Source organism: Maylandia zebra, linkage group LG14 (genome assembly GCF_041146795.1).
Source record: "Maylandia zebra isolate NMK-2024a linkage group LG14, Mzebra_GT3a, whole genome shotgun sequence".
NCBI classification, from domain to species: Eukaryota; Metazoa; Chordata; class Actinopteri; order Cichliformes; family Cichlidae; genus Maylandia; species Maylandia zebra.
The window spans coordinates 29,717,938-29,735,166 of NC_135180.1; the positions used below are offsets into that span (position 1 = coordinate 29,717,938).

General features: G+C 39.1%; 1 protein-coding gene across 1 annotated transcript; it reads left to right on the top strand.

Annotated features, from left to right (window-relative positions):
• The first annotated feature begins 1,183 nt into the window (after positions 1–1,183).
• Positions 1,184–16,590, top strand: LOC101485551 (scaffold protein ILK). The gene is made up of 13 exons (XM_024804882.2): positions 1,184–1,312; positions 2,280–2,536; positions 8,440–8,605; positions 11,701–11,796; positions 11,885–11,981; positions 12,094–12,177; positions 12,402–12,487; positions 12,580–12,689; positions 12,905–13,032; positions 13,238–13,359; positions 13,444–13,543; positions 14,900–15,030; positions 15,150–16,590. Exons 2-13 carry the CDS (start codon positions 2,448–2,450, stop codon positions 15,297–15,299), a joined length of 1,359 nt encoding a protein of 452 aa, XP_024660650.1. The 5' UTR covers positions 1,184–1,312; positions 2,280–2,447; the 3' UTR covers positions 15,300–16,590.
• The last annotated feature ends 639 nt before the right edge of the window (positions 16,591–17,229 follow it).

Sequence of the window (17,229 nt, forward strand, 5' to 3'; positions counted from 1 at the left end):
GAAATGTTGTGTTTAAGGATGGATTTTCCCCTTTACAGACCCCAAAATGTGTCTGTAACATGTCTTTGTGCTTATGATTAGAGACAGAAGAATGGAGAATTTAAACTTAATCTGCAGACACTACAAACAACAGACAGTTTTATTTACATGTTTACCGCTTAAGTGGACCCACTAGGAAAGCTCCTTCCTTGTTCATTTGTTTGCTTTTAAATGAAATAAGTAGAAAGCCCTATGTCACTTCAGAAGGAAGATATGACAATTTAAACTGACCCTCTGTAAAACTCAGATCCTTTACAAGGTTCAAAACGGTGCGTGTGTGTGTGTGTCCTTCATGAAGGCCTACCTGGAGGAGATTAGGAACCTGGAGACCTGGTGCCAGGAGAACAACCTCCTCCTAAATGTCAGCAAGACTAAGGAGCTGATCGTGGACTTCACTAAAAAGCAGGTGAGGAATTATGAGCCCGTGATCATCAATGGCATGCCAGCGGAGAGAGTGGACAGTTTCCGGTACCTGGATGTCCACATCACTCAGGACCTGTCATGGTCCTGCCACATTAGAACCCTGGTTAAGAAAACCCGACAGTGTCTCTTCTTCCTCAGAAGGCTTAGAGATTTCCATCTGCCACTGAGGGTGCTCAAGAACTTTTATTCCTGCACCATCGAGAGCGTCCTGAAGGGAAACTGCACCTGGTTTGGTAACAGCACCAAGCAGGACAGACAAGATCTGCAAAGAGTGGTGCGCTCGGCCGAACGCATCATTCGATCAGAGCTTCCTGACCTGCTGTTCATCTAAACCAAGCGGTGCAAGACTAAAGCTAGGAAGATTATGATGGACCTTTCCCATCCCAACAATGGACTCTTCCCACTGTTGAGGTCTGGGAAGCGCTTCCGCTCCCTTAAGTGTGTGACAAATAAAATTTGAATTTGATTTTAATTCAATATATGCTCTAGTTGGAGGTCTGACATCAGCTGTCTGAGTCTGTAGTGTGTAACATTAGGTCTCAGAGCAACATGTTATAGACTACATGTAGTGACATGGTGGCATTTATTGTAATCCTGAGCTGAGCTTCGTATTTTAGATTTTTGTACACATAAAATGTAATTATTTCAAGAAAAAAAATCATGACCTCAGGGGGTGAATTTGAAATCGTTGCAATTCTCCTTGCAACCTATAGGCGGCTCTCTCTCTCTTCTTCCTCCACGTACGTACGGGTGTGGACGCACAGCTCTCTGAATGCTGAAGGTAACACAGCAAGGCTTGTAACTTTTCCTCTGTACAGCTACAATACACCGCAACAAGCTAATATATCCGGTAAGTTTAAAGGCATGGAGGTAAATAATTTTTTTTAATTTGACCTGTTTAAACTATTAAATGATGGTTCGAGTGAAATCCTCAGTCGGTCACCGTTAAATGAGAGAAACACGGACAGCCCCCGCGGCAGGATAGATAGTTAGCTTGTTAGCACAGACCCAAATGGATTTTATTTCACGACGTAGAAGATGCAAGTTTATAGTGAGGAGCTAACCAAGATATATATCTTCCATATGGTGGAGTAAAAGCAGTCGGTGGTGCTGCCACGAGTAGAAGAACTAGGCGGCTGACTTAAGTGAGCTTTCCCCTCACTGTGTTAGCCGGATAGCAAAGCAGCTAGTCAGGCAGTGACAACATTGTTGGGAGTGTAAATGGTATAAACTGCGTGGATCAATGGCGCGTGAAACTTAGGTTGTGACCATACTGAAAAAAAAAATAAAAAAAATATTGTATTATCATATTATACCGTCCCACTTATTGGCTAATACCAGTCTCACAATCAATTAGAGCTGCAAAACCAATACGAAGATAATAAAAAATCAACCACTTTCTTTCTACAAAGAAGAGCAGCAAATCCAGACTGTAAACTTGATAGGGCCATGAAGTGATTGATTTATTATCAATATATTAGTATAATCAGTATAATATATTAGTCTGTTGCCGGTGTATTAAAGGAATACAGACTTCAGTTTGACTCTGGATGATTATATTTATCTATTCTGGTGTCCATGGTGTCCAGGGCTATTTTTTCATACAGCTACATTTTGTGAGTCACTGTGTTGTAAACGGGATACCCACCCTGTATTACTCAGTTGGAGATTACTCAACACTAGGTTGTCTTGTCTGTAGGCTTTCTCCTTTTTAGGTTTGTACAGCAGTTTGTTTGTTTGTTTTTGTTTTTTTGTTTTTGTTTTTTAAGAAATTATTTTAACTGAGTGACCATTTTTCTTTAAATCAATTTCTTTAGGGTCGTGTTGGTGCTGCTCTGATTGTGGTTCATACTGTCCCAAATGAGGGACTGATGCTGGCCAGGACGTGCCTGAACCCATCGGGTTGCAACTCTTGTCTGTCCCAGTTTAGTTCTGCATCTGCTCCCACGGGTGCATCCTAGAAGAAAAACAATACACCAGCCAAAATGGATGATATATTCACTCAGTGCCGGGAAGGCAATGCAGTGGCAGTTCGTTTATGGCTGGACAACACAGAGAATGATCTCAATCAAGGGTGAGCTGCAGTTTTTTTCATAGCCAGAATTTATCAGTCACTTCTGTCCATATTATTTCAAATGAAAGTTGGATACTGGAATCCTAATTAAGAATTTCATTTATATCCCCAAGCAGCTGTGCCTGCTTGCTTGTGACTTGCTAAAACATGAATTTGTGATTCCAAATAGCGTGGCTCAAAATTTCAAATGTGATCTTGTGTTTTATTTAAAATGTTTTATTCTTAAAGTTCTTCTCTGGTGCAGTCTGAAAGCCCGCCTTTTCAATCCCCTGTGAGATTGTGGACTGCCGTTGAACCCATTTCCTTGTGTGCGCATGTTTATGTTTAGAATGCCAGCACAGTAAATCAAAAGCATGATGTTGGACAGGAAGCATGCTGTGATGGTATAGTTAGTCACAGCAGTCAAAATCAGGCTCTGCATGCTCTGGATACAACTTGGTTTTGGATGGATTTGGATGCAGAAAATATTGTACTTTACTTCTGACATGACACATTTAGTACACAGCATTTTCTGTCTAATAGTTCCAGATTAAGAGTCCTGGGCTGCTGTTTTTATCCTAAGCTGGCTACATTGGGAAAAACTTGGCAGTCCAGTCTGGATGGCCACCCACGAATCTTGTCTTTTTAGAGAGCTCTGTTTAAGATTTAGACTACCGGTGTTTGTGTTCAAAGCAAACAAAGAAATAATAAATGAGTCAATTTAATTATGTTCCTTGTGTAAATGGTAGCTGTTCTCTTTCCTTCTCCATTTCTCTCTGTTTTAGTGGACTTGTGGTAGGGTTTTTTTTACTGACAGTTATTCATTTGCAAATGACATAGTTGTCAAGCTTTCATTATGTTGCTAGTACTATGAAAACGAAAGAGCTTTTTTTGGATTAGTGGTCGTCCTCTTTTTTTTTGACATGGTTGTAACCAAGAAAACATTTGTTAACTGACAGAAAAGATAACTGGTAACGTCAGAGGCACAGGGATGTTTCAAGAAATATTTTAATGTTGTTAAAATTGCTATTTGGTCAGCATCTTTTTTTTTTTCTTATTTGGGACGTGTTTGCTCTAAATATAAAAGAGGAACTTGAGAATATACATCATAACTTGAAAATATAGCTGTATTCTAAAAATAGATGCAAACAAGATATGTCTGTCTATACATACACTTTATTCAGAAAGTTATATTTTTTTCCTTTTCTTTGGCTTCCTGTTTGCTTTGTTTTTTCCACTTCTTGTGAGTCTATCTGATTGCATTGAGCCAGTGTGGATTCATGCATGCGACTCGCCCATTAGTTGATTACACGTCTAGTTCCCTTTTCCGGCTGATGTGTGTCCTCCAGTGTATAAGACACTACAGAGCCTCAAGCCTTCCTTTTCTGTGTTTTAGTAAACTTACTGTGCTCTTGCCTGACAGAACCCTCCCTGAGATATTTTCTATGCTCTACAATGACGATGTGTTTACACTGATGTAACTCCCACATGAACAGTAGTAGTGGAATGCAGAATCTCCTTACAAGGAGCAACACATGGGCCTCAAGGGAAGCTTTTACCACCTACCAGAACTGAGGGCTAAGGGGAGGAGTTTATTATTGTGGGCAGGGCTGAAAAGACAGACAGAAAATCTTTGTGTATGTGGGGCTGTATAGTGAATTTTTCAAAAGAGGAATGCATAGTTAAGCCATAGCAGCCCACATCACCTTCCCCCTTCTCTACTGATATGTTTCCTGTATGTCTCCCTGTGGTATTAGATAGCTCCACTCATTTCCCCTTACTGCTGCCGCCAAGTTTAGAAGACTCTAATTGCAAAGTTTAAAACATATTCTCCTAAATATTTGTAATGTGGTCATTATGTTCTGATGTTGTCTCTCAGTATTTTTTACAGTACCATTTTACTGGTTGGTGGATCATTATTATTAACACAAAATGCAGGTGTTTATTATTAAAGACCTACATGGCCTTGTGTGAAAAAGTAAATTCCCTGTAAACCTAATAACTGGTTGGGCCAGCCTGAGCATCAACAACTGCGATAACTTTGCGATAACTGGTAATGAGTCTTTCACAGTACTGTGGAGGAAATCTGACCTCCTCGTCTTTTCAGAACCGCCTTTTTTAAGCTTAGCTCTCCAAAAAAAGGGGGTTAATCACAGCTAATTCAAGATTTAACAAGAGGGGCAATTACTTTTTCACACAGAACCAGGTAGGTTTAAATAACTTTGCTCCCTTAATCAATGAAATCATCATTTGAAAACTGCATTTTGTATTTAATTGGGTTATCTGTGTCTAATATTAAAATTTGTTTGATAATCTGAAACATGTAAGTGTGACAAATATGAAAAACACTAGGAAAACAGGAAGGAGGCAAAGACTTTTTCACATGTGTGTTTTCTCCCTATTCCCTATTCTCCCTAAATCCATAGTGTCTTCAACTTCTGGGAAAGCTTGAAGTCAGACCGTTGACAGATTAAGTGATAGTACTATAATAATATTTAGTTTTGCTCTTTGGTTTGACTCCTAGTAAGGTATCTGTACCATGTCCAAGCATTTTTTACCTCTAACATAGAGCTCCATTGACCAGTATGACTGCTGTGGTTGATTGATGGTGGGTAATTGGAAACACAGTGGTCTAAATTCTTGTTCAAATGGGTAGTAATGGATTCAGAACAAGCAGTGCTAAGCATTGACAGAGATCATAAGGTTTGATTCAGGTCTTATGTTATTGGGTTATTATTATAATAATAATTACTATTATTATTATTTCCATCTAAAAAAAGAGGGGCTGCCATCTGCTGCAACTGGTTGTTAGGTTAACAGGAAGACGAAAAGAAAAAAGGAGCATAGAAATCCAAGAACAAAACAGACTGTGGGAGTGAGTGGAAAGAAGTTAATGACAGTAAACAGCTGTATGTCAGTTCAACAGGAGGGAAAATAGGATTGTGGAGAAGAAACGCTCTGTGCATCATGGAACGTCCTCCAGCAGCCCAAGCATATAGCAGTATAATTAAGGGAGTGTTCAGAGGCACCTGATCTAGCCTTAACTGTAAGCTTCATCAAAACAGATTTTTTTTTTAGTTTAATTTTAAAAGTAGAGATGATGTCTGGCTCCTGAACCCAAACTGGAGGCTGGTTCTGCAGAAGAGCAGCCTCATAGCTGAAGGCTCAAAACCTGCAGTCTGAGAGCAAAGTGCTCTGTTGGGTCAATGTGAGACTGAGGTCTTTAAGATGTGATGGAGCTTGCTTATTCAGGACTGTGGACGAGAAGGAGGATTTAAAGATCAATTCTGCAGTGAAGAGAAGCTTTAACTCAAGTAATGTGATCTTTACTTTCACTGTGTCTCCTGTGCTCTGCTCCATGTGTCTGAACTGAAGTAAAACAAACACAAATTAATTGAGTAAAGAAACAATAAATTATACTTTCTTTTAAATCCCCCTCTCTAACTTTTAATGGTAGAGAATACATTGTATGATATGTTAAACAATCAATTTGAAAATGCTCTGCACATTTGAATAAAAATATGTAGCTGTAGTCCCGGATTAGCTGTTTTTAGTGTAGCTAGTATCAGGTTGTTATTCTTGTATGCAGCTACTGCAAAAGGGATTTAACATGATCAGGTTAATTGTAACACTAAGAGATAAAATTTCCCATCTATCAGAATATAAAGTATTAGGTAGAAATGCACTGTGATTTGGCTGTGGTAGTTCTACTGTAGTTTATGTACCTTTTATTTTAGAATGATCCTTCTTGTCATTGGATATTTGAATGAATAAAATGAATACTAGAAAAATGAGTTTTTCAAGAGTAAAAACACTAATTTACTATTCCCGTAGCTGCTTTTTAGATATTTCAGTGGATTTGTTTTTCTTTAGCCGAGGCTTGTTATATGAGCCAGTGGAGATGTCAGTGCAGACATACAAGGTGCAGACAGGGACGCTTCCTCTGGCTCTTCAGTCTGCCCGGATGAGTTCTGCTGGCAGGTGAAAGTGCCTGAAATAAATTACTGCAGTCAGTGAGGAGGGAGTGAGCAAGAGGAAACCCTGGCACTCAAGTCCTCATGGGTTTGTGGGATGAAGGTAGCTTAAAGGGAAAATCCATCCTGTAACAAAAATACACACAGAGACTAGTGTTGAGGCTTACTTGATGTAACCACAGTACATTTTCAGCATTTATATGTGGACCTGAGCTATTATTGTGTACTTTTTTTTAGAATAAAATTGCTTTATATAAATATTTGAATAAAAATGAGTTAACTGAACTTAGATTTTTCAAGATATATCTTGAAAAATAAAGGGAAATAACTTCATCTAAAATCTTTATTTTGTTAAAATGTTTTGCACAAGTCATATTTGAACAAGTTGTGCATCAACTCAGGAAACTCTAAAAGAAAATCACACTGTCAAAAGCTATAGGGAATTATTATTATTTTTCTTATTTAAAGCCACAACTCAAAGTTGTTCAGTGACATAAAACTGAAAAAAGCAGCACATTGTATCATTGGAGAAGCTTTTGATTTGTAAGAGAATTCAAATGTAAAACTCTCAGGACAGATGAGGAGTAATATGTTTTAAAGCTAATCCATCCATGGCAGCTGTTGTTAAACAGAACATTTAAGCCCATACAGAGCACAATTTTGCTTATTTTGTAATTTCTTGATTTTACAGAAGATGTACATGAACCTTGATGCTCCACTTCCTCCCCCAAACAGACTTGCTTGGCACTGAAAGCTAATCAGATTAGAAAAGTGTGTGGGTAGTTTTTCTCTCCTAAACTGAAGCTAATTAGTTTTCAGGATTTGGCCTTTTGGTCTGAGAGGAAATTGCTCTCTGAGTTGATCCACAGCAGGTCACACAGTTAGATGTGTGTTGTGGGACTGAGGGTCTCTGTGGGACTCTTGATGCTGTTTTGTGTGAATACAAGCCAGTGAATTGAGTGCTGGGGCAGACGGTTCAAATTCCTGCAGAATCATAATACTCCCTCAGTTCTCAGATCTTATTATTATGCTGTCTGTCTACTTATAATTTTGGAAGAAGTGAAAAAGATATTAAAAAGAGCACTGTGCTCATGGAAAGTAAAATCCATCATAGTAGTCCAGATGATCTGGTAGAAGTGAGTGGAGTGATGAGACAGAGTCATACTCGCGGCTCACTGAGCCTTTTAAGGACTTCAGCGCTGCTGTTTTTTTGTCCAGTCTTTTTCGTGATCGACTCTGTCACTGCGCTCTTCCTGTGTCTTAATCTCTGTGTTACTGTGTTTCACAGTGAAGACACTCCATCAGTGTGTCTGTCATATAATCGAGGCCACTGTGCGACATGTGGCATTGCTGCTGTCACCGAGACAGGAATGATGAGTGCCAGAGGCTTATTAGCTTTTGTCACTGAGTCGCATGAGCTTCCTTTTTTACAGAAGCAGAAAATGACTGTAAAAATGAATAAACTTATCATGCATACATAACTCAGCTTCACATCACTGGCATAACAGATTATTAGGAACAAATATAATAAGTATTTTTGCAGTAAATTCAGGCTTTGTGAAGGATTAATCATTCAATTTTTTTCATAGAACTCACTCATAGCATTGCTTTGGAGCTGTGTTATCTACATTAAAGCAACAGTTGTGTAAATGTATTTTATTAGATTTTTTAGCTCAGTTTTCTCATTGCACTGGTAATTAAGCATGAACGGAGGCACTGGTAATCTCACTTAACATGTATATCTTTACATTGAGGATCTGGGTTTTTCTTTTTTTTATGAAGTTTTCTTGTCAAACCAAAAACCCATTTCCCAAAACAGCTGTAGTTTTTACCATTTATACCACAGAGGTGTTTGTGTGGAAAATTGCTGATGTTTTGTCCCTCAGGTTATGCTAAGCAGGTTTTTGTATAAAAAAACATGCTCAGCTTGTATTGCTTCTGCCCCTGTAGAGATGACCATGGCTTCAGCCCTCTCCACTGGGCTTGCAGAGAGGGTCGCTCCAATGTGGTGGACATGCTCATCATGCGAGGAGCGCGCATTAATGTCATGAACCGGGGAGACGACACACCCCTGCACCTGGCTGCCAGCCATGGACATCGCGACATTGTGGGAAAGGTAGAGTTCTTGTAAACACTGGAGCACAGTAACTCTGTCTAGAGTCTCTTGGATGAATTCCACTGTGGCTATAACATAAAATGTATCATAAACGTGTCATGGATTGTGTATAAAAGACAGACATCACCCATTAGTTTATGGACTCACCCTTGGCTTTCTGGCTACTGCCGCTTTCTTTATGTATGGAGTGATAGTAGTGCTTGGTGAGCAAGCTGCATTCATAGATTGAATGGACGTAACAATAGGTGGTATAAAAGATGGATGCAACTGTTGTGCCCTCATCACCCACTGGTTTCTGGCTTCCTGTTTTGAAGCCATGAGCTGACTGTTTCTGTTGTTGCTGTCTTGGTTGCAAAAAAACCCCAGAGGCTGGGCAGACCTGACTCTACTGAAACTACATGCTAATTGGTTAATGAATCATGATTGACAAGTCATTTGCCGTTGAGCGTGCAGTTTTATACCACAGATAATCCTCTATGTTGAAACATAATATGACTGAGATTTCCAAATTAGACTCATTTTTTTTTTTAAATTCAGTATGGCCCAAACTGAGTGACTGAGACCATAAACTTAGCAGGAAAATGTTTGCAGAGGTGAAGACAGAAAGCCATTTTCCCACAGACTTCTATAGGATCATAAGCCATCTGGCAGCTTTCACATAGATTACAGGTTTAAGGCATTGGCTTTCTTTTTCTGACTCAAAAGCAATATCTGTGTTTAATACTGTCTATAGGTCTGTTTAAGAGTGGTAATTAACAGATTATTAAATACTAGAACTGTAGCCAGCATAAACTTCAGGCTCATTATGTATCAGCAATACAAACATGGTCAAGAGGACCAGACTAGAGTTTGCAGTAGGGCTGCTCGATTATGGCAAAAATGATAATCACGATTATTTTCACTGAAATTGAGATCACGATTATTTGACGATATTTATTTCGTCCGCCAGAGCTTATATTATTTTTTTACATGCTGTAGTGCCATTTGTGGGAGCATTTCAAGTTTCTATACATCAATACAACTGTTATTGCCCATATTTTAAAAATGTGTATGCATTAAGTCCATAGTAACTACATTAATTGCAAAAAAGTGCAATAAACTACAAAAAAATTGAAAATCGTTTTTGTTTTTACATATATTTCTACTTGGAGAAATTGAAGAGGTTTATCCCTCAAAACTTTAAATACAAAAAAGTTGCAAAAAATAGTTTACAACAACAGGAAATTTATTTTGAGTGTCTTCATAGTTTTATTTTTGGAGATACAGCAATTTGTATATACTGCAGGAAAAACAAAAAAACAATCCTATGATGCAAATTTGCAAAGAATGTGCATGTGCATCAAAATAAACTATTTCCAGCAGTGCAATTCGAGTTCTAAGGCCTACAAGTAAAAAACTACATTTTCCGCAAAAATGACGTCACTTGCGATAGTTCACGTTGACGTCTTTTTCAATGTGGGAAGTGTTAAGAACAGCTGATCGGATTGGCAAAGCGTGTTTCTGGAATATTATGTTTTTGTTCCTGCAAGCGCTTTTTATGCAATTTTTGCAAAGCTATATGTGGAACGAAACCGTGACCGAGGACAAGCTGATGGCATAAGATGTAAGTACAACTCCTCTGGTTTCATATGGAAAAAAATTGATTGTGCTAGCTTAGCGTTCAGGTTCTACAGGGATTTAAAAATAGTTACACAGAACGAGCATGCTGCTCTGACCGGCTTTAAAGGTTTAACAATAACAATGTATTGAATAATGACTTTAAAAAATAATATAAAATAGTGTGCAAATACTGATAACAGTGCAAATGTTTGCAATATAAGAAATAAATGAAAAATGTGAACTTTGCAGTGTTGCTCTGTGGTGCAGCTACGACACCATAGCAAAGTTTACACACTGTGTCTACTTGATCCACGTCTGACTCCGCGAAGCCATAATGTTTCCACACCACTTAAGTTTTTTTTTTTTTACCTCTCTTTTCAACCAACGGCAGTCCACTCCTCTCCAAATAACTTCTGCTTAGCTTTCCGAGCTTCCCTCGGGTCCTCTTAATTGTTGTGACGCGTGTTCGAAATGCAGAGCAGTGCGCTTGATTTGCCACATGGAGCAGCGCGAGAGTAAAGCATGAGGGAGGGGCTAATAATCGGCTCAGTCATTTTTAATGATCGTTGGAAGCCCAGATCGTAATCGTGATTAAAATTCGATTAATTGAGCAGCCCTAGTTTGCAGAAGTGAAGCCTAGCAGATAACTTCTGGATACAGTTGTCTGTGTCTGCACATCTGTGTAGCAAAGCAGTCACGCACCTAACTTTAAGCCTTATTCTCTATATGAGCTGATTATATATAAAAGAACAAAACAAAAATATCATCCCTGCAGTTGTTAGTTTGAAATGAGCAGTGGGGATCAAAATGGTTTTCTATACAAATTGGTTGTGTTATCGGTTGGAGACGGAGCAGTGAGAGCGAGCAAATGCAAGATCTTAATATACAAGTTTCAAAATGATGCTCTCCCTGCAAGTTTGGTTCATTAGCACAGGATATTGTGAAAGCTAAAATGATATCATCTGAACAGCTGAAACATGTCTTGTCTGTTCTTGTACTTGCACCTTTTGTAACAGACAAAACTGAAGCATGAATATAAAATGTGCTTACTGCTACATATAAATGCACAGACAAAATTGGAGCTGCAAAGCAAACGGCAGGGACTTCAATGCAGCATATTAAACCTGCAGTGTTTTTCTTTATAGGAAACACAGCTGGGTTTTCAAAGTGCAGCAAACACATTGTGGCAGTAAGTGTATTTGCTGTAAGTTGTTGATGTTTGTCCATAAAAGAAAGAAAGGTATTTTGTATTATCCTGTACACAGTCCTGTTGATATAATGGCGGGCTTCTGCTCCACGATGTCGATTTTAAAATGGCTGTAAAGCAGCTACTGAGTTTAATATTAGACACGTCTCAATACCTCTGGTATGTGTCTACAGGCAAAACAACCATGCATGATTTTTCTTGGCAGCATTGGGATCATCTCTGTGTACAGCCTAAACAAGATCTGACCAGCCTTTCTCTGCATGTAATCCGTTGTTTTTCCTTCTTTTAGCTGATCCAGTGCAAAGCAGACACCAATGCCGTCAATGAACACGGGAACACACCACTGCATTATGCTTGCTTCTGGGGACAAGACCAAGTAGCTGAGGTTAGTGTGCCTCCTGGTGGCGATGAAGCTAAAAACCTGTGTGTTTTAAAGTATTTTTAAAGTGTTGATAACGTTTGTTTTTTCTCAGGACCTTGTGACTAATGGAGCTCTAGTGAGCATCTGTAACAAGTATGGGGAAACTCCATTGGACAAAGGGAAACCTCACCTCCGTGAACTCCTCAGAGGTATGCCTGTGGTTTGACTGTTTGGTTTTTAAAAAAAAAAATGTCAGCGTCAGTCATACATCTTTCAGATTTGTTGCTCTGTACTGACTTTCTCATTTTACTATCAATACAGAAAAGGCTGAGAAAATGGGACAGAACTTGACTAAAATTCCCTTCAAGGACAGTTTCTGGAAAGGCACCACCAGAACCCGTCCCCGTGAGTCCCAGCAACCCAAAAACCAATTTATTAGCTGACCACTTTCCACCCACAGTTTTGCACAGAGTGCTGCATGAAATGGAAAAATGTTCTGTGCTAGTCTCCAGATTAATCTTAATGTGGCTTTTGAAATTTCCACAGATTTTTCAGATTTCATATAAATAATGAGCTTTTTGTCTGAGCTTTAACTCGCGTCCTGAGTTGTCTCTGTCTTGTGTTTTTAGGCAATGGAACATTGAATAAACAGGCAGGCATTGACTACAGACAGCTTTCTCTAGCCCATAAAGTAAACGAGAACCAGTCTGGAGAGGTAATTTCTTCTTGTTTTTCATTGTGCTCAATGTTAATGCAGAGCTGCTAATGATGAATTAAAGATTCACTTTTTTTGTTTGTCTTCTATAGCTCTGGCAAGGGCGCTGGCAGGGAAATGAAATTGCCATTAAACTGCTAAAAGTTCGTGACTGGACCACTAGGAAAGGCAGAGACTTCAATGAGGAGTATCCCAAACTCAGGTTCTTATATAATCCTGACTTTTCTCTGCAGACTTTTTCGTTTTTTGCCTTCACAGTCACTCATTTGTCTGTTTGCACTGTCTTGAGCCAAATTCTGTGTATAATTTTATTTCGTGGGGAGGTGCATCTCATACTTTTTATGTCAAATCCTTTGTGGATTTGCCTGTTTTTGTCTGTCTGTCTCCCCTGTCCTTCCCTCTTGGGCTGAATCCCAGGATATTTTCCCATCCGAATGTCCTACCCATGTTGGGAGCATGTCAGTCTCCTCCCGCCCCTCACCCCATCATCATCGCACACTGGATGCCTTATGGCTCCCTCTACAACGTGCTGCATGAAGGCACCAGTGAGTACCTCTACTCTGGTCACAGGCCATACTTGTGACCAGTTTGGGTGATTTGTAGGGATTTGTGATTTATTGGAGTTAAGTATTTGTTTTGGTCATTAAGTTGTCATCACTTTTTCTACAGTAGTGATTTCACTGTCATCCAGTAATGTAGTGAAAGACATGGCTTAAACCTGTTATTACTTGTTCTTCATCATGCTGTCAGATTTTGTGGTGGATCAGACACAGGCGGTCAAGTTTGCCCTTGACATTGCTAATGGAATGGCGTTCCTACACACACTTGAACCCATGATCCCTCGCCATTACCTCAACAGCAAGAGTGTAATGGTAAGAAGAAGAAAACTATGAATAAGAGATGTGTGGTACAGTTTTTTGAGGCGTCTAAGTCAACTCTGTTTTCCGTTTTCACAGATAGATGAGGACATGACGGCAAGGATCAGCATGGCAGACGTCAAGTTTTCCTTCCAGTGTCCTGGCAGGATGTACTCGCCAGCATGGGTAGCCCCTGAGGGTAGGCATCAGTCATACAGCACAGATCCAAAGTGACAGCTGAAGCCACACAAGCTTGCACTTGAATGATGGATGCAGGAAACTCTAGACTGTCTCTGAGCCAAATGTAATTTGCAGCTGATTTCCCCAGGAGATAGATTGAAATCAAAGTTAGCTCGAAACGTAAACTGATTACAAAATGTGAAAATAACCAGGGAACATTTGCAACAGAGAAGCAAACAGAAACAGCGTGTGGGGGATGGGATGAAGGGGATTTATCACCACCAGTTACATAGAAACAACATGTATGTATGCTGTGATATGCAAGGGAGTGTTTCTTGTGTTTAAAACAAATTCACATAGTTGGCATGGTAACAGATTTTAATAATATGCCTTATATTCAAGAATTGTTTGTAATATGTAATAATAGAAATGCACTACTGCTTCGAATTTTCCTTATATTAGCAAGTTTGCTTATTGTATCATTTTGTAGAAGAATTGCAACAATATGTTTCTACTGCTTTTGCAACATGATGATATTTACATTTCAGTAATTTCTAAAGGATTATGGAATTTGGTTTAATGGCTGGTTGGCAATTGGTTTTAAACAGGCTGTTTAATCTTCAAAGAAACATGGCCACTTACAGAGGCATTAGTTTAGTTAGACTTTACTTTAGCCTGGAATCCAAGCTGATGTACATGTACTAACCTTACAGTGAGACTAAACAGATGGCACAACACACTGTTGTTGAAGTAAATGTATTTAATCTGACATTAGGTTTGTGCTGCGCTTTGTATCTGTAACCTGCTACCTTCCTTTGTGAAATCGGCTGCTCAAATGTCTTCAGTTTCTCTTCATCTACAAGATTTGGTTTCCATAGCAACATATACTATACGATGCTAGATCACAGGCAAAAAGCCCACAGAGCTCCATGTTGTTCAAGCTTTTTTTTTAAGATAAATACTGAACTGTCGTGCAAAATGCATTCCTTGGGATTCCCCACTTTATACTGTATATATTTCTGCTTGTCTGCTGCTGTTTGCAGGCAGACACTAGTTTGCAAGAATGGAAACAGAAATTGCCTCAATTTTGTTTTATAATGCAGGGTTTTTTTTGGATGTTATTTGCTGCAGATTAGTAGACCATTGACTACTATATTTTGTACCTGAGTTCTGCAGACTCATTGACAATACACCGCAAGTGACACAAGGTGGTGATTTTGATCAGCTATTCATGATGTTATCAAATTAGGCACATCCTAAGGAAGGAACAGCCTCACTCGTTGCAATAACTTTTCATTTCTCCACAGTAGTCTGAGGATGTGGCATGTCGTTACGTTACTCTATAACCTTCTTTATTTTTCTTGGCATTGCTCAGCCCTTCAGAAGAAGCCAGAAGAGATCAACCGCCGGTCAGCAGACATGTGGAGCTTTGCTATCCTGTTGTGGGAGTTGGTAACCAGGGAAGTGCCATTTGCTGACCTGTCCAACATGGAGATAGGCATGAAGGTTAGCAGCACTGTTGCTTATTAGATTAACAAATGGATATCAGCAGCTTGCAGACAGACCTCACAGTTATTACCTGTTAGTTTAATGGATTTAAGGTGTCTGTATGTTCTGGTTTATAGGTTTCTTTGGAGGGGTTGAGGCCCACTATCCCCCCTGGCATCTCTCCCCACATTTGCAAGCTCATGAAGATATGCATGAACGAAGATCCAGCAAAGAGGCCTAAATTTGACATGATTGTGCCAATTCTGGAAAAAATGCAGGACAAGTGAAAAACGTCTTCTGACCTTCTTTACCTAACTGATGAACAACAGGATATCTTAACCCAGATTTGACTCTGAGATGTTGGTGTGGTGCTTACCAATATTGCCTTAAAGTCTCATTCTCACACTCTGCCGCTGTTTTCAACACCACTGTACCTTCTGCTTGTGAGATGAATTCAGCAGAAATCACTCCTTTTTTATATTCTGTTTTTTTTTCCTCTTCTGTTAAAGTGATATCAAAGTTTTGTTACTGATCTGCTGACACTGTCTGCAGAAGCATAGTATTTACTGTTCACTGTATAAACTGCAATCATATTGAACTGAGTAAAATCTCAAGTGACAAAATAACCCGTGGAGGTCAGCATGACATTCTGTTGAATTCCTTCAGTGGTGGGCCTGCCATGCTGATCCTCGCTGTATTAAAAAGTCTCCCTCTAAGGTGACTGCTCCTTTTGCAATGATGGTCCATAACAAATGGATAACATATTAACCAAAAGCTTGTGGGAATATGTTGTATTAATATCATCAAATGTTTGAAGCTGAACATTTAAACGTATTAGATAATAAAACAATATGAATGAGCAGTGCCCTTGAGCGCATGTACAAAAAGCAGCGTTGTGCCTTTTAGCTGGGCTGCATAGTGGTAATGATGAGCTTGGCCTTTTCGTGGACCGACTATATCTTGTGCAACCTCACAATGATTTAAAACTGGCCATAAAAGCTTGGAGTTTTTGGGAAAAATTCACCCAGAATGGAATGGAATTCTTGGTAATTGTGTTAATGTAATCGGCATTACTTATTTGCTTAATCTTTCAGTAATTATTTTTCCCCCTGATACATTATTTGAATCCTGTTTGCTCTACTGTTGAACAAAAACGTCAGTCAGCCTGTGTCATCATGTATGAAAGAAATGATGAAATATGAAAAATGTTCACAAAGAAATGATGTCAGCTCAATGCTGGCATCATTTCTTTGTGAACCAACATGAAAGCTGCACCCTATTATGTAATTTATTAAAGCATAAGATGGATGCAGTCAAAATTAGGTGTTGTCAGGGACACTTCACCCAGTTCTTTGGTTTTCATCAAGGGTTTGACTTAACATGTGTTTGTGTTCTCTCATTTATTATTTGATCCACTGGATTACTTCTTGCTTTATATCCCACTCAAGGTTTTTTTGTCTTTTCTGTGCCTCCACCAGCTTGCTTGTTTGTGCTGAAGCCAAAATCAAGAATGACATATGCAAATGTATGTATTTATATATGAGTATATTAAAAAATAAAACATATGGACAACTTGAATGTGTGCGTTTTCTGGAGGGAACTGGACATGACAGGATTGTTGTGGGAAATGCATAAAGATTGCAGATCTCTTCAAGAGAGGCGACATAAGTGTCATTGTATTGACATTTAAACGTAACATTTATCTTATGAGGAACAGGGCTTTCTGAGCTTTCTGTAGTATTGAGTCTCATTATCTCAGTCAGTGTTGACATACAAATTTGATCAGAAATGTAAAACATGATTGAGTAGTATGAGACAATAATAGAGTTATGGGTTTATCACTATTTTAGAAAGCATACTTTCCCAATATCGGACATACTCTCCAGGTTAACTGCTTGCTAATGCATATATCTGCTATCATCCAGTGCATTTAGGCATATGAACATGTTGCTTAGATAAACCTGAGCATCAGAATGCAGGAGAAAAATGATTTAAGTCGCTTTGAATTTGGTGTAGTTGTGCATGGTCTGGAAAAAAAAGAGCAGCAGTTCTCTGGGCAAGAATGCCTTGTTGATGAGGTCAGACGACAATGGCTTGGAGCTGATAGGGAGGCAGTAGTAACTGAAATAACCATTCACTGCAAAATGTGCAGAAGAGGGTTTGTGATTGTGCAGAAGAGGGTTTGTGATTGCACAGCAAACCTTGAAGTAGATGGGC

Coding starts and splice junctions, on each gene's coding strand:
- LOC101485551 (XM_024804882.2), top strand. CDS start 2,448: ATGGATGATATATTCACTCAGTGCCGGGAAGGCAATGCAGTGGCAGTT. Junction 2,537..8,439: donor GAGAATGATCTCAATCAAGG/GTGAGCTGCAGT, acceptor CTGCCCCTGTAG/AGATGACCATGGCTTCAGCC. Junction 12,690..12,904: donor GAGGAGTATCCCAAACTCAG/GTTCTTATATAA, acceptor GCTGAATCCCAG/GATATTTTCCCATCCGAATG.